The sequence below is a fragment of the Squalius cephalus genome, assembly GCF_949319135.1.
Source record: "Squalius cephalus genome assembly, chromosome: 4".
In the NCBI taxonomy this organism is placed as follows: Eukaryota; Metazoa; Chordata; class Actinopteri; order Cypriniformes; family Leuciscidae; genus Squalius; species Squalius cephalus.
Window position 1 is genome coordinate 55,345,056 of NC_137125.1, and position 21,119 is coordinate 55,366,174.

The window sequence follows — 21,119 nt, forward strand, 5'->3', positions numbered from 1 at the left end:
CCCGGGGCGCGGTAACCGACTCTGTTATGGCGGAGGCTTGGCTCATGAATATTAATGAGGCGGCGTGACGTGCGCGCTACGCGATTGGCTGCGAGGCAGGCGTGTGTTTTTTAAGTGGGCGGGGTCACATCCGGGAAGGTTTACTGTCTGCAACGTCGTCACAGCGTAGTATAAATATTTATTATTCTGAGGTAAGAGGGGCGCACGAGCTCAACTCTTGTTTGTTATTCCAGTCACACAGTTTTTGGCCCTGCTTATAAACGTCTTAACGGGGCTTATTGTACTAAAACAATCAGCAGGGAGAAGGAATTTTTTTCCTCACATGATCCGCTTTTGTTGTAACTGTTAAACACATCATTCTGCCAAACAACACCGTAATCCAGGAGGAAATACAATTATAGTACATTAATCAGAGGAGACAGTTTGGAGACTCAGGTTTGGATTTAACACAGTTTTACTTTGAACGAAATAATGATCTTTCAGATAGACACGTGATGAATGAGTGTGGATTAGGCTCAACAGCGAACAGAAATACGGTTTTAGAACGTTTTGCTAACGTTCCCGTTAAGTTGTAAAAACGTTATTTTTGAAAGTTGAAAAAAATCGATTGTTAAACATTATGGGAACATTAGTTTGAACGTTCTGACACAAGTAGTAACAAATAAAAAACTTTAGACGAACGTCCAACTAAAACATTTCAGAAATAACGCTCCATGAACGATGTAAAATAATGTTTTTGTGCGAACGTTATTAAAGACCAGATAACTTTTCACGTTTAAATGTTCAACTGAGCAATAAATGTGCATATTTCTCGTCTTTCTCCCTCAAACTAAATGTCTTGCTCATGAATGAATCGTTTGTGTCAGTCACGTGACAAACGAACAAAATGACTCGAGAGGCGAACTAATCGTTCCTGTTTCTCATAAATTATATTTGGCTGCATATTTGTTACATTCCTAATTAGAGGTTCAAGCCCGTAGCGCTGAATCCCCATTGTTATTGTTAATTTTCCCATGATGCAGCATTCTCTAGAAAAATACCCCAAAATTTGTGTATTCTGGGGTTTTCCGAAAACCTACTTTTGCAAACTACTCATAGGTTTTTGGCCTGATCGGAACCAAACCACTGCAGAAATATTCTCAGGAGAGTGACTATCAATAATCATAAAACAAATTAGAAATTTTAATTCACGGTCGCTAAGGGGAACCAAAATGTTCGATGTGACCGGGGCCACTTTTACTAAAATGGCGATAACTTGTGAACGGAAAGAGATATTTCCGCTAAACTTGGGACACATGTTCATGAGCTCAATCTGAGGTGACATGAAAAAAATAGTGAGGATTGGCCACTTGGTGGCGCTATAACAGGGGAAAAAATCATGAAAATGGCTATAACCGCACCCAACCGTTAGTCCGTTGAAAACTGGCATGCAGTGTCTTTGTCCAGGGTGATAGTCTATGAGAACATTGGCATATCTCAAAAAACTCAGAATGCGTCATCGGCACAATGCCCTGAAGGAGCCTGAGAAGTTTCAAGCCAGCGCTTTAATCAACAATACTCCTGAATCCTGAGTCCAGCGATACCAAACATGCCAGGTTTCACCTTATGGTTTGTGTAACGGTGTCATTTAGCGCTTAAAAAACTTGTGATTATCTTCCAAACCGTTATTAGTTTGATCGAGACAAAACCACCACTGGACATTTCAATAGCTAAACAATAACGCCCAAATGTCAAAATTATGATAGGAACTGACAAAAAAAAAAAATTCAATCAATGTCACCCATGGATCATTTTATGCTCTCATAAATATAAATGTCTAAACTTCAAAACGAAATGAGATATTTACAACAAATTTGACACACTTTGAGGACACCCAATAGCAGTGGTGGAGATCAGGCAAGACGTGGCGCTTGCTACGTCAAAAATAACTATATTTTTCCTTAACATTTCAGTTTATCCAGCAATAATGTATGATCCAGTGCATCAAAAGCTGAGCTAACATCTAACAATACTGCTCCTACTGAGTTACTGTCATCAATCTCTCTCAGTATCAATGCTGAAAATTAGAGAGAAAATTATTCTCCTTAAAGAATAATTGAATTTATCACAGACTATCATTTTCAATACTTTGCGATCTGGTAACAAAATAACTTATTGGTCGACTATTATGATACTTTTCTATACTGATATTAAAGATGTGGCAAACTGGTCCTGCCAAACAACATAAAATCATTAAAATAATTTCCAATTTCATATGGTTTAAAAATAGTTAAAAATGGGTCGCCTGTATCAATAAAATAAGGAATTTGACTTGATTTCCTATCCATTATTTCATTGAGTTTTTTTTACAATCATACTTACATTCACTTATTTTAATTTAGTAAAACATTCTTTTCTTTTTCCTATTAATTTTAGTTTCTTGATTTCTTAATTTGCAATAGTCCCAATCCTCCTTTTCCCAGTTCTGTTTGCTGTACCCTTCTCTCCACATCTCTCTCAAACACGATGTTTTCCGGCTCATTAACAGTCCATGCCGGAACATTCCTCACTGTACATCTTCCATAAGTGCATGTTTGTCCAGTAAAGGGTAAAATAATCTTTCAAATGCTGACGATGCATTATCAGGGTGAACTTCCTTATAAACATCAATCCAACATATTTTACGTCTGTAAAAAATAATTCTTGACAATCTCATATATGATATTTTATAAATTACTTTTGGTTTCCTAAGTTTAAGTGTTTACATGCTTGCTAAGTAAAAGATAATATATTTTTACGCATGTGCTTAAAGGCCTTAAACTGCTTAAACCCTGATAAATGCTGCTTGCAGCTTTAATTCAGAATATGATTGCGTATGATGATGATGTATTTTGGGGAATTTGCTATTAAAAATCTTACATTTTAATTAGTAGTATATCCAAAGTTGTATAGAGCTGTTCGAAAATATTGTTTATATATATTTATAAATGCAACTTTATTGACAGAAGTGTTGATGTGTGAGAGACGCATGCGCCTCCAGGGGGCGTCATTGAGCTGATCCTCCTCTGGACTGAAACCTGGTGCAGATTCTGCTCAGATCTGTGTTATAGTCCTGCTGTTTCTGCAGTGTGTGTGCGGCAGAGTCTGGACTGGATCATCTACATTTGCTAAAAAACATTTTTTTTATTTTTTTTTTTTACTCATGCATATTTTTTGTATAGCCAAAAATAGTCATAGTGCAGCAGATTAGTAAAAAAATCGTTCACTTTGGTATAGAAGCATGAAATTTGGCACAGATACTCTCTAAGGGCCACTATTTTGGAAAAAGGCGTTGGCCACTCAAAAATTCAATATGGCGGCCATTTTTCAAAATGGCCGCCATTGCTATTCAATGCTTATTATATCAATTATTCAAACAGTGATCCAAGCATACAATTTTATACAAATATACTCTCTAAAGGACATGTTAATAGAAAAAGATGCTTGTCCCTCAAAAAATCCAAGATGGCCGCCATTTTTAAAGATGGCCACTGTTCCTGTCGAATATTAAGGTGAGACATGGCAGGCAAAAACATTGTTTTTTTTTTTACTGGTCAATTTTGAGATTTTTGGATATTTGTCTTCAATAACATGTCTTCTTTCAGACTGTGGTGAAAAAAAGTCCGAAATACACATTTAGGTCTTTATTTCACTACACTTTGTCTGTTTGCATCTGTAGATTTCGCGTAAATTCAACAAAAGTTGTCGTTGTAAATCCTCCCGCCGATCCGCAATCTCTGTCTGCTCTCTGTCATCACAGGCACCGCTGGAAAGCTCTCTCTTCACTGTACAATGCTGTCGGATCCAAATATGGTCATTTCCTTTTTATCAGCAACCAATCGTGAAAGTAAAAGGGCTGAATGCGCAATCTCATTGGCTGATGATAAATCTTTAAAGCCCGTTTTCTCAAAATGACCTTTCTCTCATACTCCAAGTCTGAAATCTCCACTTCAGTAGCACCTATATACACCAATCTTTCCAGTCTTGTACCTAGTTATATTATGAAGACATTTACAGAGGGATCTGTAAATATATTATTCCTAGCCTGATTTATATAACATTTTATTCCAAAAAACATGGCGAAAATCATTTTTTAAGGCTATTGACAGTATATTATGATTTACAGGATAACAAAAGTAGATATCCATAAATGCCTCTGTATTTTTTCCCCATCTAATATGTGAACACAATGAAAAAATAATTTTTAATCCAATACTTTAATCTTTATCCAATACTCAGATTTCGTTTTTTTAAATATATACAAATTAGCGCATATTTAATTAGATATTGCCTAATTTGCATATTTAAACATTAAATTACAGAAAACTTTTAATACATTTTTTTCTCATCTTAATGTAGGTAATCAACTGGGAAAGTTTCATGGTGATATCTGCTAGTTATAATTTTTACCCTATTCACCCGTAGTGTCTCGCCTTAATTATTTAAATTGTTAAAATGGTGATGCAAGCATACAATTAGGCAGAAATACTCTTCAAGGAACACTCTCTTGGAAAAAGGTATGTGCCACTCAAAAATTCAGGATGGCCACCATTTTCAAGATGGCCACCATTTCTGTCAAATAGTTATAATGTCTGCTTTGTCTGCCTCCTCTTCTTTGACCTGTCCAGCTTAGTTAAACTTGCCAGGGATATAAAATCCCCGCCGGCATAGCTCTCAGGTTCAATGGAGTTCATACACAAGCCTCTCCACCACGGCAAGGTGTAGTCCACAGAGAGGAAGGGCCACTGTTAGAAAAAAGGATACGCTGCTGGTACAGGTTGCACATACAGTGGGGAGAACAAGTATTGGATACACTGCTGATTTTGAAGGTTTTCCTACTTACAAAGCATGTAGAGGTCTGTAATTTTTATCATAGGTACACTTCAACTGTGAGAGACGGAAATCCAGAAAATCACATTGTATGATTTTTAAATAATTAATTTGCATTTTATTGCATGACATAAGTATTTGATCACCTACCAACCAGTAAGAATTCCGGCTCTCACAGACCTGTTAGTTTTTCTTTAAGAAGCCCTCCGGTTCTCCACTCATTACCTGTATTAACGGCACCTGTTTGAACTCATTACCTGTATACCTGTACACACACTCAATCAAACAGACTCTAACCTCTCCACAATGGCCAAGACCAGAGAGCTGTGTAAGGACATCAGGGATAAAATTGTAGACCTGCTTAAGGCTGGGATGGGCTACAGGACAATAGGCAAGCAGCTTGGTGAGGAGGCAACAACTGTTGGCGCAATTATTAGAAAATGGAAGAAGTTCAAGATGACGGTCAATCTCCCTCCATCTGGGGCACAATGCAAAATCTCACCTCGTGGGGCATCAATGATCATGAGGAAGGTGAGGGATCAGCCCAAAACTACACGGCAGAACCTGGTCAATGACCTGAAGAGAGCTGGGACCAGTCTCAAAGAAAACCATTAGTAACTAGTGATCGACCGATATATCGGTCAGGCGATAAATCGGGCCGATATTTGCGGGTTTGACGTGTATCGGCATCGGCCGATACGCGGCTGCTGTGTTCGCCGATAGTTTTTTTTCCCGGCATTAATTACAGACAGGCGTCCACAGAGCAGCTCTGTGTTGCTGGAGAGCTGCAGTTCACGTGCAGCCCATGCACTGCCCCTCCCACACTAGCAGAGTGCTGGAAGCCTCTTCAAGACAACGGTTAGTTTTAAAATTTCAAAGCATCTTTTTAACTGTTTGACTTAGCTGAAATACACTTTGAAAGTGGAAACACGTTGCTCTATATGTGCGTGCAACTATAGCTAAGCAAATTTGTGGGTCCAAATGGAAAACGCAAATGCCTCATCTATAAAACTACTTGTCATTGTATTTAGGGAGCTGCAAATAGCTAAGTTTGAGGCTATCCATATGCATACGGCAGCTGTTACAAACACTGGTCATATTATTAAATAATGCCGACGTTGTTCGGTGATTCCGTTATATTTGTGGGAGTTTTATTCAGAGACCACCTGGCTGAGGTTTGGATGTGTGCTCATAAAAGAAGCGACACGGTTGAAACACGCATGCGATGCAGCGCGCTCGTTTGTCCAGGCGCTCCTATGCCGTGGTGAGATGAAAACATCTAAACTTTTCAGAATGCCGCAAGCGCACGCAGGTCATGTGACAAAAAAACAACTGACCTTTCCATGACAACATCGAAAGCTCGGCCGAACAGCGGATCATAGCTGGACAGGGCGGGTTTTTATTTCTCATCTCCATAAATATATGTAGTTGTAAAGGGCTAGAAATAAATTAATCCTTACTTCCTCGTCATCATGGAGAGAGCAGTTCGTGGTTGCATAGCAACAACAGACGCAACCGCTTGTAGAAGCGGCGCGGCCGTGCTTTCCACACGTTTTAGACGCGATCCCTAATTCATAATAAACTTAGAATCTATTTGGTTTAAAATCGTTTTTGTTTTGTTTAAAATGGAGATCACGATTACATATATCAGACAACTACACAGAATAACATGTTTCAGTCAAATTATTTTATTTATTATGCTTAAATATTTATTTTCAGAATTTATTTTCAGAATTTGAATTATGCTTAAATGTTTTTCAGTATTTTCAGCACTGAACTTTTTTTTTACTTGTTCTACCTCACGTTTTTAATATTTGTCAAATATTGTTTTTTTTTTAAGTTCAATAAATGTTCCTTTCTTAATTGAGACTTGTAACAGTCGTTATCATTATATATTATATATGTGTAATTTTTATGATGTAAACTGAGTGAGCAAAAGCAGTATTGGCTCCAAATATCGGCCCAAGAAAATCGGCAGCCCGTATCGGTCATCGGCTAAGGCTGATGAAAAAAAATCGGTATCGGCATCGGCACTAAAAAATCCATATCGGTCGATCCCTATTAGTAACACACTACGCCGTCATGGATTAAAATCCTGCAGCGCACGCAAGGTCCCCCTGCTCAAGCCGAAGCATGTCCAGGCCCGTCTGAAGTTTGCCAATGACCATCTGGATGATCCAGAGGAGGAATGGGAGAAGGTCATGTGGTCTGATGAGACAAAAATAGAGCTTTTTGGTCTAAACTCCACTCGCCGTGTTTGGAGGAAGAAGAAGGATGAGTACAACCCCAAGAACACCATCCCAACCGTGAAGCATGGAGGTGGAAACATCATTCTTTGGGGATGCTTTTCTGCAAAGGGGACAGGACGACTGCACCGCATTGAGGGGAGGATGGATGGGGCCATGTATCGCCAGATCTTGGCCAACAACCTCCTTCCCTTAGTAAGAGCATTGAAGATGGGTCGTGCCTGGGTCTTCCAGCATGACAACGACCCGAAACACACAGCCAGGGCAACTAAGGAGTGGCTCCGTAAGAAGCATCTCAAGGTCCTGGAGTGGCCTAGCCAGTCTCCAGACTTGAACCCAATAGAAGATCTTTGGAGGAGCTGAAAGTCCGTATTGCCCAGCGACAGCCCCGAAACCTGAAGGATCTGGAGAAGGTCTGTATGGAGGAGTGGGCCAAAATCCCTGCAGTGTGTGCAAACCTGGTCAAGAACTACAGGAAACGCATGATCTCTGTAATTGCAAACAAAGGTTTCTGTAACAAATATTAAGTTCTGCTTTTCTGATGTATCAAATACTTATGTCTTGCAATAAAATGCAAATTAATTACTTAAAAATCATACAATGTAATTTTCTGGATTTTTGTTTTAGATTCCGTTTTAGATTGTAAGTGGGAAAACCTGCAAAATCAGCAGTGTATCAAATACTTGTTCTCCCCACTGTATCTGCGAGAGGGAAGGTGGAAGGACCATCAGAATTAAGACTGGTTTCAACAATATAGGTGACCAGTTCAGAAAGAGCCATAAGAAAGATGGCTGGTTGAATCGTTTCACTCTGTGACTCTTTCTCAAGCCTTCTGAGGTGGAGTTTCTCTCTGTTGTAAAGATGAATGAGACACAAATGATGGTATTTCAGCTCCTGTGCAATGGCATCAGCACCACTTAGTTGAGACAATAATTTAGCATCATTCAGTGTTTGTGCACATTCATGTAGTCTGTCATTCAGTTGCAGTGTCATTACCTGATGTAGGTCAGATTCAGGAGATATGTTATCACAAAAAAAGCAAACCTGATCATCTAGACTTTTCTGCATCATGGTTCTGCGATGCTTTGTTTGGCCTTCATCTGTCTCACTACATTGAGCATCGGATTGTTGCTTCTGGGCACGAAGTAACTTTGTGTTGTTGAACCAAAGTCGACAATTGTAGTGATACTTCGCTTGGTTCCTTCTCAAAGTAGCTTCTATACCACCACCTTCATCCAGTCATTCCAGGTCCAGGGTCATTGGCATTTTGTTCATCTTGTGAAAGAGTGGAATGTTGGTGGCAATCATTTTATAGCCATCATGTTGAGAAACGATGGGTAGGTGGTGATTGGAGGGGTTCCTTTGTGTCTGTCTGACAAAGACAACATTTCATCCAATCAGTTGGCCTCTTGGCTGACATGGGATTTTCATTTGCCATTTTGGAGGTTTGTTGTCTGATTAAGGCCGAGGGGTTATCCTTTTACCACCTCAATCATAGACATAGTACACATTCAGGTATGGGATACAACTAGGTACGGGTCACCTACACCTAGCCCGATCATTCATCCAGTGCCATTTAAGTCCCGTGTGATCTGTACACCTTCCAGGTAAGCATACATGAACAAGTCATGTATTGCCCCGCTTACCCTTGGCTCGGCTCTCCCACGCTGGCACAACCTGTCAATTCAGGTGCGGCTATCTAAAAACATCTATTACTAGCTAATTGATGAGGGGCTGTTAGAAAGCATTTGGGACACTAAACTTAGCGATACTATTACTACTAGTCAAGAACTACAGTGAAAGTAAAACTAGATCAGCTGACACTGAATCCCATGCTGAGTTCCACAGCAGTGAAGTCACCAGTGTGCCCTGGTTGTGTAATGACGTTCACTCTATTAAACAAAACCTTCCTTAACACATTAAATTGAGCTCTGACAGAAATGGTGGCCATCTTGAAAATGGTCGCCATCTTGAATTTTTGAGTGGCACACATCTTTTTCCATGATAATGTTCCTTTAAGAATATTTGTACCAAATTTCATGATAGCATCACCATTTGAAAAAAAAAAATTAAGGATTCAAGAAAAATGGCGGCCATCTTGAAAAATGGCGGCCATCTTGAAAAATGGTTGCCATCTTGAATTTTTGAGGGACAAGCACCGTTTTCCAAAAAAAACATTCTGAAGAGAGTATTTTCACAAAATGTTATGCCTACATCACTGTTTGAACGATTGACATAATGAGCATTTGACAGAAATAGCGGCCATCTTGAAAAAATGGCCGCCATGTTGAATTTTTGAGTGGCACACATCTTTTTCCATGATAATGTTCCTTTAAGAATATTTGTACCAAATTTCATGATAGCATCACAATTTGAAAAAAAAAAATTAAGGATTCAAGAAAAATGGCGGCCATCTTGAAAAATGGCGGCCATCTTGAAAAATGGTTGCCATCTTGAATTTTTGAGGGACAAGCACCGTTTTCCAAAAAAAACATTCTGAAGAGAGTATTTTCACAAAATGTAATGCCTACATCACTGTTTGAACGATTGACATAATGAGCATTTGACAGAAATAGCGGCCATCTTGAAAAAATGGCCGCCATGTTGAATTTTTGGATGGCCAACGTCTTTTTCCCAAAGAGTGACCCTTAGAGAGTATCTGTGCCAAATTTCATGCTTCTATACCAATTTGAACGATTCTCTCGAAATATGCCATTAATCTGCTGCACTATCAGAGAAATGTGTGTTTGGACTGAAGTGTGAGGAGCAAGAAGCAGCAACACTCTGTGTGTGTGTGTGTGTGTGTGTGTGTGTGTGTGTGTGTTTGAGCTTGTGGTGCTGAAGCATCTAATAGAAAGTGTTAGAATAACGGGTCAAGTGTAGACGAAAGAGAGGTTCAGTCGTCTCTTGAAGAGTCAGCGCCTTGAATCTGATGCCAGCGAGTGCAGGATTATGAACTCACTCACACACAAACACTATCACACACACACACACACACACACACACACACACACACACACACACACACTCTCTCTCTCTCTCTCTCTCTCTCTCTCTCTCACACACACACACTCACACTCTCTCTCTCTCACACACACACTCTCTCTCTCTCTCTCTCTCTCACACACACACACTCACACTCTCTCTCTCTCACACACACACTCTCTCTCTCTCTCTCACACACATACTCAAAATAACTTGATTTACGACACAACAAAGGAGAAAAGACCAGCGCAACATGTTTCTTTAAAAATAAAGGATCTTTATTGCAATAATGAAGTTACTTTAAGTATCTTTCTCTTAGACTAAAGGCTCTTTATAGTGTAATAAAGGTTCATGATCCATCAAATATTGATGATTGATTATATGCCGATTGATTATACTGTATATCAGTGAGTCTGTGGAACACGGTGTGTACTCGCGGCCCATGTTTCTCAGCGATCCTCATTCACACTACACACACCGCTAGATAGTGTAGTTCAACTCTTTACAGGTTTTCCAATTGCTAACACACAATTTTGCAAACTAGGCTGGTTTTATCAAAAAAAATAACACAATTCACAAAACCACACACCCAAACTGCATAACACCTCATATATCCTGCAAAGTGAAGCACTGCAAACAAAACTACACATATAGCATTATCAAAATCAAACTTTTGCAGGAAATGACACACACTTCATTCATATAAACAGGTTTTTGTCTAAGCAACGACACACTGCTGGCGTAATGAAGAGCACTCGCATCTGCAGTGTGCTTTGCCATAATACTAAAATAGTTCAAATTGTAGAACATTCTTCAGATTGTTCAGATACACAGATAAACACACATGCTGTTGAAACATTTACTTTTTTATTTTTCACCAAACAAAAATACGCTCACAAAAAAACAGTAAACTGGAAAAGATAGAAGTGTTAACAGTGAAGCGTTGAGGTGTTTGGTCAGGTGACGCATGTATCGGCCAATCAGATCATGGAGTGTCCTTTAGAAATAGAATGGCAGAGTTCTGGCAAACGTGCCGTAATGTCAGATAGTTGTGTGTTACGCAGAGAAGCGTGTTCAGTGTGTTTAAAAAGTGCCATTTTGAATTGCAAAATGTGTGTAAAGCAGAAAATGTGTTTAGACTTTTGCAGACTTGAAGAGGTTTTGCTCAGTGTGTGTCAGTTTAAATAATTGTGCTGTGTGTGTCAGTTTAGTGTGTGAGCAACTGGAAAAAACTGTAATATAAGCCTGAACCGCAGAGAAGCTCCTGTGTGAGACTGAATCACTCGTGGGTTCCAGCGATGAGATAGTTACGAACAAAGTAACAGTAATAGAACAATCGTTCAGAGTTACTCTGGTCTTTCTCTAAACATTAATGGAGCAGTTTAGTCTGGAATGTTTCAGTTGATGTTTGTTTTTAAATGTAACGTTTTTTAAATGTTTCTACTTGTTTCAGAACGTTCAGATTCAAAAGTAACGTTCCATAATGTTTGAAGAATGATACAATGTTACTGTTCCCGTAACGTTCACAGAACCAAGAAGAAACGCTTTTGAAACAGTTTGAACTGAATGGCATCGTTAACAAACGAGCAGAACATGTGTTTGTGTGAGCTGGGGCTGATTTCAGATCTGTGAGGCTTTTCTTCTTTCTTTGAGGGATGTTTTATATGTGTGTGTTTGTTGAGCCGCTCCGGTGAACACGATAATTACTTTTCTGCCCTAGTCGATGTTTAATAACCTCAAACGTGATCACTAGATAACCAGACAAGTGCACTGATTAGTGTAGTGTGTGTCCTGGTGATGATGTGTGATCTGACACGGAAGAACACAAAGCTGAAATGACCTTAACCCCTGCGTGACCTTACGGACATCTTTGTCTTCTTCAGTTTTGTTTTCTTGATCATTTTGCCTGTGTTAATGCCAACTGCATACATTTTGGCACAGGTGTGTGTTTATATTGGAATTTTACTATTTCACCCCCATTTCCTTTAAAAAATCTATTTTGCACCAGAAACACAAAATAGTTCCTCTCAGGACATTGAAACCCATTAAAACTACAAGTTTTAATCCCATGGCCATTTAACTATAAAATGATGCAATCTCTGTTAACAGGTTTTCATTCTCTTGGCAACACTTCAGAATTTACAATTTTACTATATTTTACCAGATGTGCCATTTTCTCAGGTTTGGCCTATAAAGCAAACACTCGCTTTATTCCTGTTTCTGCTTCTGCATATTATAGAGCCAACCGTGTGTGTGTGTGTATGTGTGTGTGTGTGTGTGTGTGTGTGTCAGAGTGTGGTTTGTATGTGTGTAATGAAAAAAATGTGTTTTCTTTAAAATGAGACCAAACTTCAGTCTTTGTTCCCAAGCTATGGACCAGTGTGTAACTTTTTTTCTATTAACGTGTGAATGTTTGTTTATAATGTTGAGAGAACGTTCCCAGCTAACAAAAATATATTCTAAAAACATTTTTCTAACATTCCCATTAAATTATGAAGACATTATTTCTGAATGTTTCCTTGATGTTTTAAAAGCGTTTCTTCTTGGTTCTGTGAACGTTACGGGAACAGTAACATTGTATCATTCTTCAGACATTATGGAACGTTACTTTTGAATCTGAACGTTCTGAAACAAGTAGAAACATTTAAAAAACGTTACATTTAAGAACAAACATCCAACTGAAACATTTCAGAAGAAACATTCCCTGATCGATGTTTCTGTGTGAATGTTCTGAGAATATTATTAAAGAGATAACTTTCAATGAACGTTCTAGTAATGTTACTTTTGTTCATTACTTTGAGAGATAGATCTGAACTTTATTAAGCACATTATTAACGTTACTGGACGAACGTTTGTTCATGACTTTGAGAGAAGCTCGCCGGACTCGCTGGAGGTTTGGAGCGTCTGGCTCGCGGCCCTGAGGACAAACTCAGTGATTCAGTGTGTAATTTCATTAATTATAAGAGGCATGTGTGGTGAGTGTGGAGTGTGTCGTACACTGCTCTCTTTATGAGCCACTCGCACTCACAGACTTGGGTTTGTTTCTGAGAGCGGCCACACGTCTGACCTGAGCGGTTCTCTGTGTTCATGTGATCATGTGTTTCATGTGTTCATGTGTTTCATGTGTTCATGTGTTTCATGTGTTTCATGTGTTTCATGTGTTCATGTGTTCATGTGTTTCATGTGATCATGTGTTTCATGTGTTTCATGTGATCATGTGTTTCATGTGTTTCATGTGATCATGTGTTTCATGTGTTCATGTGATCATGTGTTTCATGTGTTCATGTGTTTCATGTGTTTCATGTGTTCATGTGATCATGTGATCATGTGATCATGTGTTTCATGTGTTCATGTGTTCATGTGTTTCATGTTTTCATGTGATCATGTATTTCATGTGTTCATGTGTTTCATGTGATCATGTGTTCATGTGTTTCATGTGTTTCATGTGATCATGTGTTTCATGTGATCATGTGTTTCATGTGTTCATGTGTTCATGTGATCATGTGATCATGTGTTTCATGTGTTCATGTGTTCATGTGTTCATGTGTTTCATGTGATCATGTGTTCATGTGTTCATGTGTTTCATGTGTTTCATGTGATCATGTGTTTCATGTGTTTCATGTGATCATGTGTTTCATGTGTTTCATGTTTTCATGTGATCATGTATTTCATGTGTTCATGTGTTTCATGTGTTTCATGTGATCATGTGTTTCATGTGTTTCATGTGATCATGTGTTTCATGTGTTTCATGTTTTCATGTGATCATGTATTTCATGTGTTCATGTGTTTCATGTGATCATGTGTTCATGTGTTCATGTGTTTCATGTGTTCATGTGTTTCATGTGATCATTTGTTCATGTGTTCATGTGTTTCATGTGTTCATGTGTTTCATGTGTTCGTGTGATCGTGTGATCATGTATTTCATGTGATCATGTTTCATGTGATCATGTGATCATGTGTTCATGTGTTCATTTGATCATGTGATCATGTGTTTCATGTGTTCATGTGTTCATGTGATCATGTGTTCATGTGTTTCATGTGATCATGTGATCATGTGATCATGTGTTCATGTGTTCATGTGTTTCATGTGTTCACGTGTTTCATGTGTTCATGTGTTTCATGTGTTCACGTGTTTCATGTGTTTCATGTGTTCACGTGTTCACGTGTTTCATGTGTTCATGTGATCATGTGTTCACGTGTTTCATGTGTTTCATGTGTTCACGTGTTTCATGTGTTTCATGTGTTCATGTGTTCACGTGTTTCATGTGTTCATGTGATCATGTGTTCACGTGTTTCATGTGTTTCATGTGTTCACGTGTTTCATGTGATCATGTGTTTCATATGTTCACGTGTTTCATGTGTTTCATGTGTTCATGTGTTTCATGTGTTCATGTGTTCATGTGTTTCATGTGTTCATGTGTTCATGTGTTTCATGTTTTCATGTGTTTCATGTGTTCATGTGTTTCATGTGTTCATGTGTTTCATGTGATCATTTGTTCATGTTTTCATGTGTTTCATGTGTTCTTGTGTTTCATGTGATCATTTGTTCATGTGTTCATGTGTTTCATGTGATCATGTGTTCATGTGTTTCATGTGTTTCATGTGTTCATGTGTTTCATGTGTTCCATGTGTTTCATGTGTTCATGTGTTCATGTGTTTCATGTGATCATTTGTTCATGTGTTCATGTGTTTCATGTGTTCATGTGTTTCATGTGTTCCATGTGTTCATGTGTTTCATGTGTTTCATGTGTTCATGTGTTCATGTGTTCATGTGTTTCATGTGTTCATGTGTTTCATGTGATCATTTGTTCATGTTTTCATGTGTTCATGTGTTCATGTGTTTCATGTGTTCATGTGTTTCATGTGTTCATTTGTTTCATGTGATCATGTGTTTCATGTGTTCATGTGTTCATGTGTTTCATGTGTTCATGTGTTTCATGTGATCATTTGTTCATGTGTTCATGTGTTTCATGTGTTCATGTGATCGTGTGTTCATGTGTTCATTTGATCATGTGATCATGTTTCATGTGTTCATGTGTTCATGTGTTTCATGTGTTCATGTGATCATGTGTTCATGTGTTCATGTGTTTCATGTGTTCATGTGTTTCATGTGATCATTTGTTCATGTGTTTCATGTGTTCATGTGTTTCATGTGTTCATGTGTTTCATGTGTTCATGTGATCGTGTGATCATGTATTTCATGTGATCATGTTTCATGTTTCATGTGATCATGTGTTCATGTGTTCATTTGATCATGTGATCATGCGTTCATGTGTTCATGTGATCATGTGTTCATGTGTTTCATGTGATCATGTGATCATGTGTTCATGTGATCATGTGATCATGTGTTCATGTGTTCATGTGTTCATGTGATCATGTGTTTCATATGTTCACGTGTTTCATGTGTTTCATGTGTTCATGTGTTCATGTGTTTCATGTGTTCACGTGTTTCATGTGTTTCATGTGTTCGTGTGTTCACGTGTTTCATGTGTTCATGTGTTTCATGTGTTCATGTGTTTCATGTGTTCATGTGTTCTCTGTGTTCATGTGATCATGTGTTCATGTGATCATGTGTTCTCTGTGTTCATGTGATCATGTGATCATGTGTTCTCTGTGTTCATGTGTTCTCTGTGTTCATGTGTTCTCTGTGTTCATGTGATCATGTGATTCATGTGTTCATGTGTTCTCTATAATGAACTAAATAAATATTTTTTTTACAACAAAAATTAACCATCACTGAACTTAAGCTGGACTAGATGATATTTAAATGCTTTTTCAAGTTTCCAAACATATAATACAATGATGTTTGAGAGATGAAGAAATAAACCTTCCTCAAAAGCCTGATGATCATATTTGATACTCATGATTTTTATAATAAATGATGATGATAATCAAGTAAACCCTCTTCAGTCCAGCTGAAATATTACTAACAATATCAAAGTTATTCTCACGTTAACTTGATAAAATCAGGACAGACTTGACAGCAAAGCTCGAGCTGAAGGACGTTTGACTGGATATAAGAGTCTAAACTCACAGGAGGACTGATCATGTGATCATCAGATATGAATATGATACCGGAGCTTCATAGGGTTAATGACTCGTGTTAGGGATTCTTGCCTGAACAAACAGCAGTAAGTGCAGTTCCAGAATACCCAGAATGCCCTGCTCCTCCACAGACCGCAGATATACCTGCAGGAGTGAGTGTGTGTGTCTCTGCACAGAATCGGCCCTTCTTCCACTCGTAAACACCGTCAGCTGTCAAACACACGGCCATGTTTTTGCTGGCGGAGACGAGCCACCGGAGCAGTGCATGCTGGGAAGGCAGGGTTTCTGCTATTCTGAGTATAATGACTGGCATCTGTCCACAGACCCGAGACTCAGAGACTGATCTTTTACACTGAAGATATTACATTCATATTTACATCAGTAAATGTATGCCATCAATAAACACTAGTGTTGGGCGTAACACGTTACAAGTAACACGAGTTACCTAATCAGAGTTCTCACTAGTAAAGTAATGCATTACTTTTACATTTACAACAAAATATCTGAGTTTTTCTTAATAAGTTAATAAGTAACATTTTAATTTCCATAAAAAGTTGCTTTTTTATGGAGTAACGCAATATTGTAACGCATTATTTTTAAAAGTATCTTTCCCATCACTGATAAACACACAGACATCACGATCTATGGCTTTATTAATAGTGTGAAAGTAACATGTTTATTAGTGAAGTCACAGGTTGTTATTATTAAGAATAAAAATGACAAATAAATAAAAGGACATTTGCCTATTTCAAATAAATAAATAACAACAACACAACCATTATAAATAATTCATTTAATATAATAAATATAAATAATATATTTATTTAATATGATTTTAAGTATAAATTGCTTGCAGGCAAGATAAGATACGCCTTTACATTTCTTTTTTAAATCAATGCTTAATAAGTTGTTGTATTTAATAATAGATCGAGCCGAACCGGACGATCATTTGCTTGAGGCCATAATCATGATTAGAAATGAAAGCAAATGCCGTTTGCTTAATAAGAATTGATTTCTGTCTGTTTGTCCCTCTGATTATGTAGGACAATCAAATATTCAATCCAACCACTAACCTACTTATAATTCATAATGCTCGGGGAAACGTGTCATGATTCCTGGATAATGAACTCAGGATCACAAACGTGAACTATGGAAGATTGTTCCTGTAAAGGGTTTAGTGAAAACATACTTTTCTGATGGGTTTGGGAAATAAAGCTCGGTCACACATGTTTTACTCATGTTTTAAGGGCCAAAATCATGTCTTTTTCTTTCTCGTTAATCAGTTTTATAAGTTCAAGTGATTTCATGCAAGCTGCTGAAATCATAAATGATGACATACTGAGTCAAATGTACTTTTTATGATGTAAAAAGTGAAATTATGAGTTATAATTATGAGATGAAAAGTCGAAATTGACATACTAAGCACGAAAACTCAAAACTGTGACATAAACGTCGAAATTCCGTCTGAAAAACTGATTATGAAATAAAAACGCTAAATGAAACGGAGCCCCTAAAGAGACATGGTGAAAGAAAGAAAAAAATGTGTCAATGCTTTTCCATACTCTCGCAAAATGTTTTGATAAGCGTCTGTACTACATTACCCAGAACCCCTCTCGCTGTTCGGCCCGCGGGAGCGCGCGCCGCGGAATGCTGCTCTGATTCCAGCGCGCGGTGGAAAAAAGTTCCTCAGAGATGGAGCGGTTGGTGAGGCGCTGATTTCTGCACTTTTATTCATGATAGTAAACGCGAAAAGAGAGTTCAGTTGACGCGGACCTGCTAAGATCTTTGTTCTCTTTCATATTCGTGCGGAATTTAAACTTTTAAGGATCGATTTTGTGGACTTTTTGTCAGTTTTGTTGTTGTGGGTGAAAATGCCGCAGCCCGCTCGCGCTGTGAGCTTCGCGCTGCTTGTGTTTCACCTCACGGGATTTAAAGCGCTTCACGGAGACTCGGAACCGGACCTGGACCCAGTCCCGTGCCCATCCGTGTGCTCGTGTGTGGGATCCCTCGCCGACTGCAGTGCGCTGAAACACGGCAGGATCTCGGAGCGGCTGCCCGCGCGGATCAGGAGCCTGTGAGTGTGTTTTACCTCAGATCCTTTGTGTCTCTCTCTCTGGAACACGGTCAAAACATCCACATTCGTTTAAATATGGGAAAAACACTCAAGGTGGAGAACGACAACAGTGTGCGGACAGCTTATAGATCACTGAAGTGAAAAACAACTTAAACAAACAAAGCTGAAACTAGGATAAACAAACTTTTCTCCGTCTAAACAGTGACAGTGATAGTTGAGTTAGTTTGATCGATTTTCCTCGTGTGTGTGTGAGAGAGAGAGAGAGAGAGAGAGAGAGAGAGAGTGTGTGTAACGTTATGTATGTATGCGTGAGAGAGAGAGTGTGTGTGTGTGAGAGAAAGTGCCTGTGTGTGTATATCTTTGTGTCTGGTATGTGTGTGTGTGTGCAGTTTAAAGGCCCAAAGAATTTAACAAAAACCTCAATATTACCCAAGTATTTTCTCTTGATCTATCTAAAAGTTCAGACAGATTCTTAAAGAAAGAGAAATAAAATCATATTTTCATCAACATCATCATAATAATAACATGATTAATGGACTAACAGTGTTGTATCTGAATCCTCCAGAGCTCTGAAAGCTTTACCAGCTGATGTTTAGTTGCTTGTGTTATTTTATTCATGAAGAACAAACACATTGTAATTAAAGGGCTTTCACTCATTTCTCAAAGTCAGGACTTGTTGATGTCATGGACCCTTAAATATGATGATTTACTTTCCTATATATATTTATAAAGACCCATTTATACAGTTGTATAAATGTAATGTGTGCAATATTACCTGGAAAATTTTGACACATCTCTATTCTTGTTCTACTCATCATTAGTTTACTGTTGATGTTTGAGGTTCAGCTATCCTGACATTACAGACCAGGAAACAGTGATGTCAGATTATGAAATTATAGCTGATATATGATTTATTTTAGGGCTGTGACGCGATTAATCGCATCCAAAATAAAAGTTTGTTTACATAATATATGTGTGTATACCATGTATATTTATATTGCATATATACACTCACCTAAAGGATTATTAGGAACACCTGTTCAATTTCTCATTAATGCAATTATCTAATCAACCAATCACATGGCAGTTGCTTCAATGCATTTAGGGGTGTGGTCCTGGTCAAGACAATCTCCTGAACTCCAAACTGAATGTCAGAATGGGAAAGAAAGGTGATTTAAGCAATTTTGAGCGTGGCATGGTTGTTGGTGCCAGACGGGCCGGTCTGAGTATTTCACAATCTGCTCAGTTACTGGGATTTTCACACACAACCATTTCTAGGGTTTACAAAGAATGGTGTGAAAAGGGAAAAACATCCAGTATGCGGCAGTCCTGTGGGCGAAAATGCCTTGTTGATGCTAGAGGTCAGAGGAGAATGGGCCGACTGATTCAAGCTGATAGAAGAGCAACTTTGACTGAAATAACCACTCGTTACAACCGAGGTATGCAGCAAAGCATTTGTGAAGCCACAACACGCACAACCTTGAGGCGGATGGGCTACAACAGCAGAAGACCCCACCGGGTACCACTCATCTCCACTACAAATAGGAAAAAGAGGCTACAATTTGCACGAGCTCACCAAAATTGGACAGTTGAAGACTGGAAAAATGTTGCCTGGTCTGATGAGTCTCGATTTCTGTTGAGACATTCAGATGGTAGAGTCAGAATTTGGCGTAAACAGAATGAGAACATGGATCCATCATGCCTTGTTACCACTGTGCAGGCTGGTGGTGGTGGTGTAATGGTGTGGGGGATGTTTTCTTGGCACACTTTAGGCCCCTTAGTGCCAATTAGGCATCGTTTAAATGCCACGGCCTACCTGAGCATTGTTTCTGACCATGTCCATCCCTTTATGACCACCATGTACCCATCCTCTGATGGCGACTTCCAGCAGGATAATGCACCATGTCACAAAGCTCGAATCATTTCAAATTGGTTTCTTGAACATGACAATGAGTTCACTGTACTAAAATGGCCCCCACAGTCACCAGATCTCAACCCAATAGAGCATCTTTGGGATGTGGTGGAACGGGAGCTTCGTGCCCTGGATGTGCATCCCACAAATCTCCATCAACTGCAAGATGCTTTCCTATCAATATGGGCCAACATTTCTAAAGAATGCTTTCAGCACCTTGTTGTATCAATGCCACGTAGAATTAAGGCAGTTCTGAAGGCGAAAGGGGGTCAAACACAGTATTAGTATGGTGTTCCTAATAATCCTTTAGGTGAGTGTAAATACACACACATGCATGTATATATTTAAGAAAAATGTGTTATTTATATATAAAATATTTATATATGAAGTAAATATATATACAGTATGCAAATATTTCTTAAATATATAGTATGTGTGTGTATTTATATATACAAAATAATTATACACAGTACACACACATATACTATGTAAACACAAACTTTTTTTTTGTTGTGATTAATCGTGATTAATCGTTTAACAGCCCTAATTTAGATTAAATATTATAATTAGTGTTTATTACTGAACTTTTTCACTGAGGCCAGTTTGAGTGTGAGAGTTATGATCGGCATGTGTCTCGGCGTGAGAGTTATGATCGGCGTGTGTCTCGGCGTGAGAGTTATGATCGGCGTGTGTCTCGGCGTGAGAGTTATGATCGGCGTGTGTCTCGGCGTGAGAGTTATGATCGGCGTGTGTCTCGGTGTGAGAGTTATGATCGGCGTGTGTCTCGGTGCGAGAGTTATGATCGGCGTGTGTCTCGGTGCGAGAGTTATGATCGGCGTGTGTCTCGGCGTGAGAGTTATGATCGGCGTGTGTCTCGGTGTGAGAGTTATGATCGGCGTGTGTCTCGGTGTGAGTTATGATCGGCGTGTGTCTCGGCGTGAGAGTTATGATCGGCGTGTGTCTCGGTGTGAGAGTTATGATCGGCGTGTGTCTCGGTGTGAGAGTTATG

The 21,119-nt window shown here is 38.8% G+C and overlaps 1 protein-coding gene across 1 annotated transcript in view; it reads left to right on the plus strand.

Moving 5' to 3' along the window:
* Positions 1-17,781: 17,781 nt before the first annotated feature.
* The window catches only part of lrig3 (leucine-rich repeats and immunoglobulin-like domains 3), a 34,641-nt gene continuing 31,303 nt past the window's right edge, over positions 17,782-21,119 (plus strand). The window contains exon 1 of the mRNA XM_079868745.1: positions 17,782-18,198. Coding sequence (XP_079724871.1) covers positions 17,996-18,198 — 203 coding nt within the window. The 5' untranslated portion in view covers positions 17,782-17,995. The remainder of the gene's footprint in view (positions 18,199-21,119) is intronic.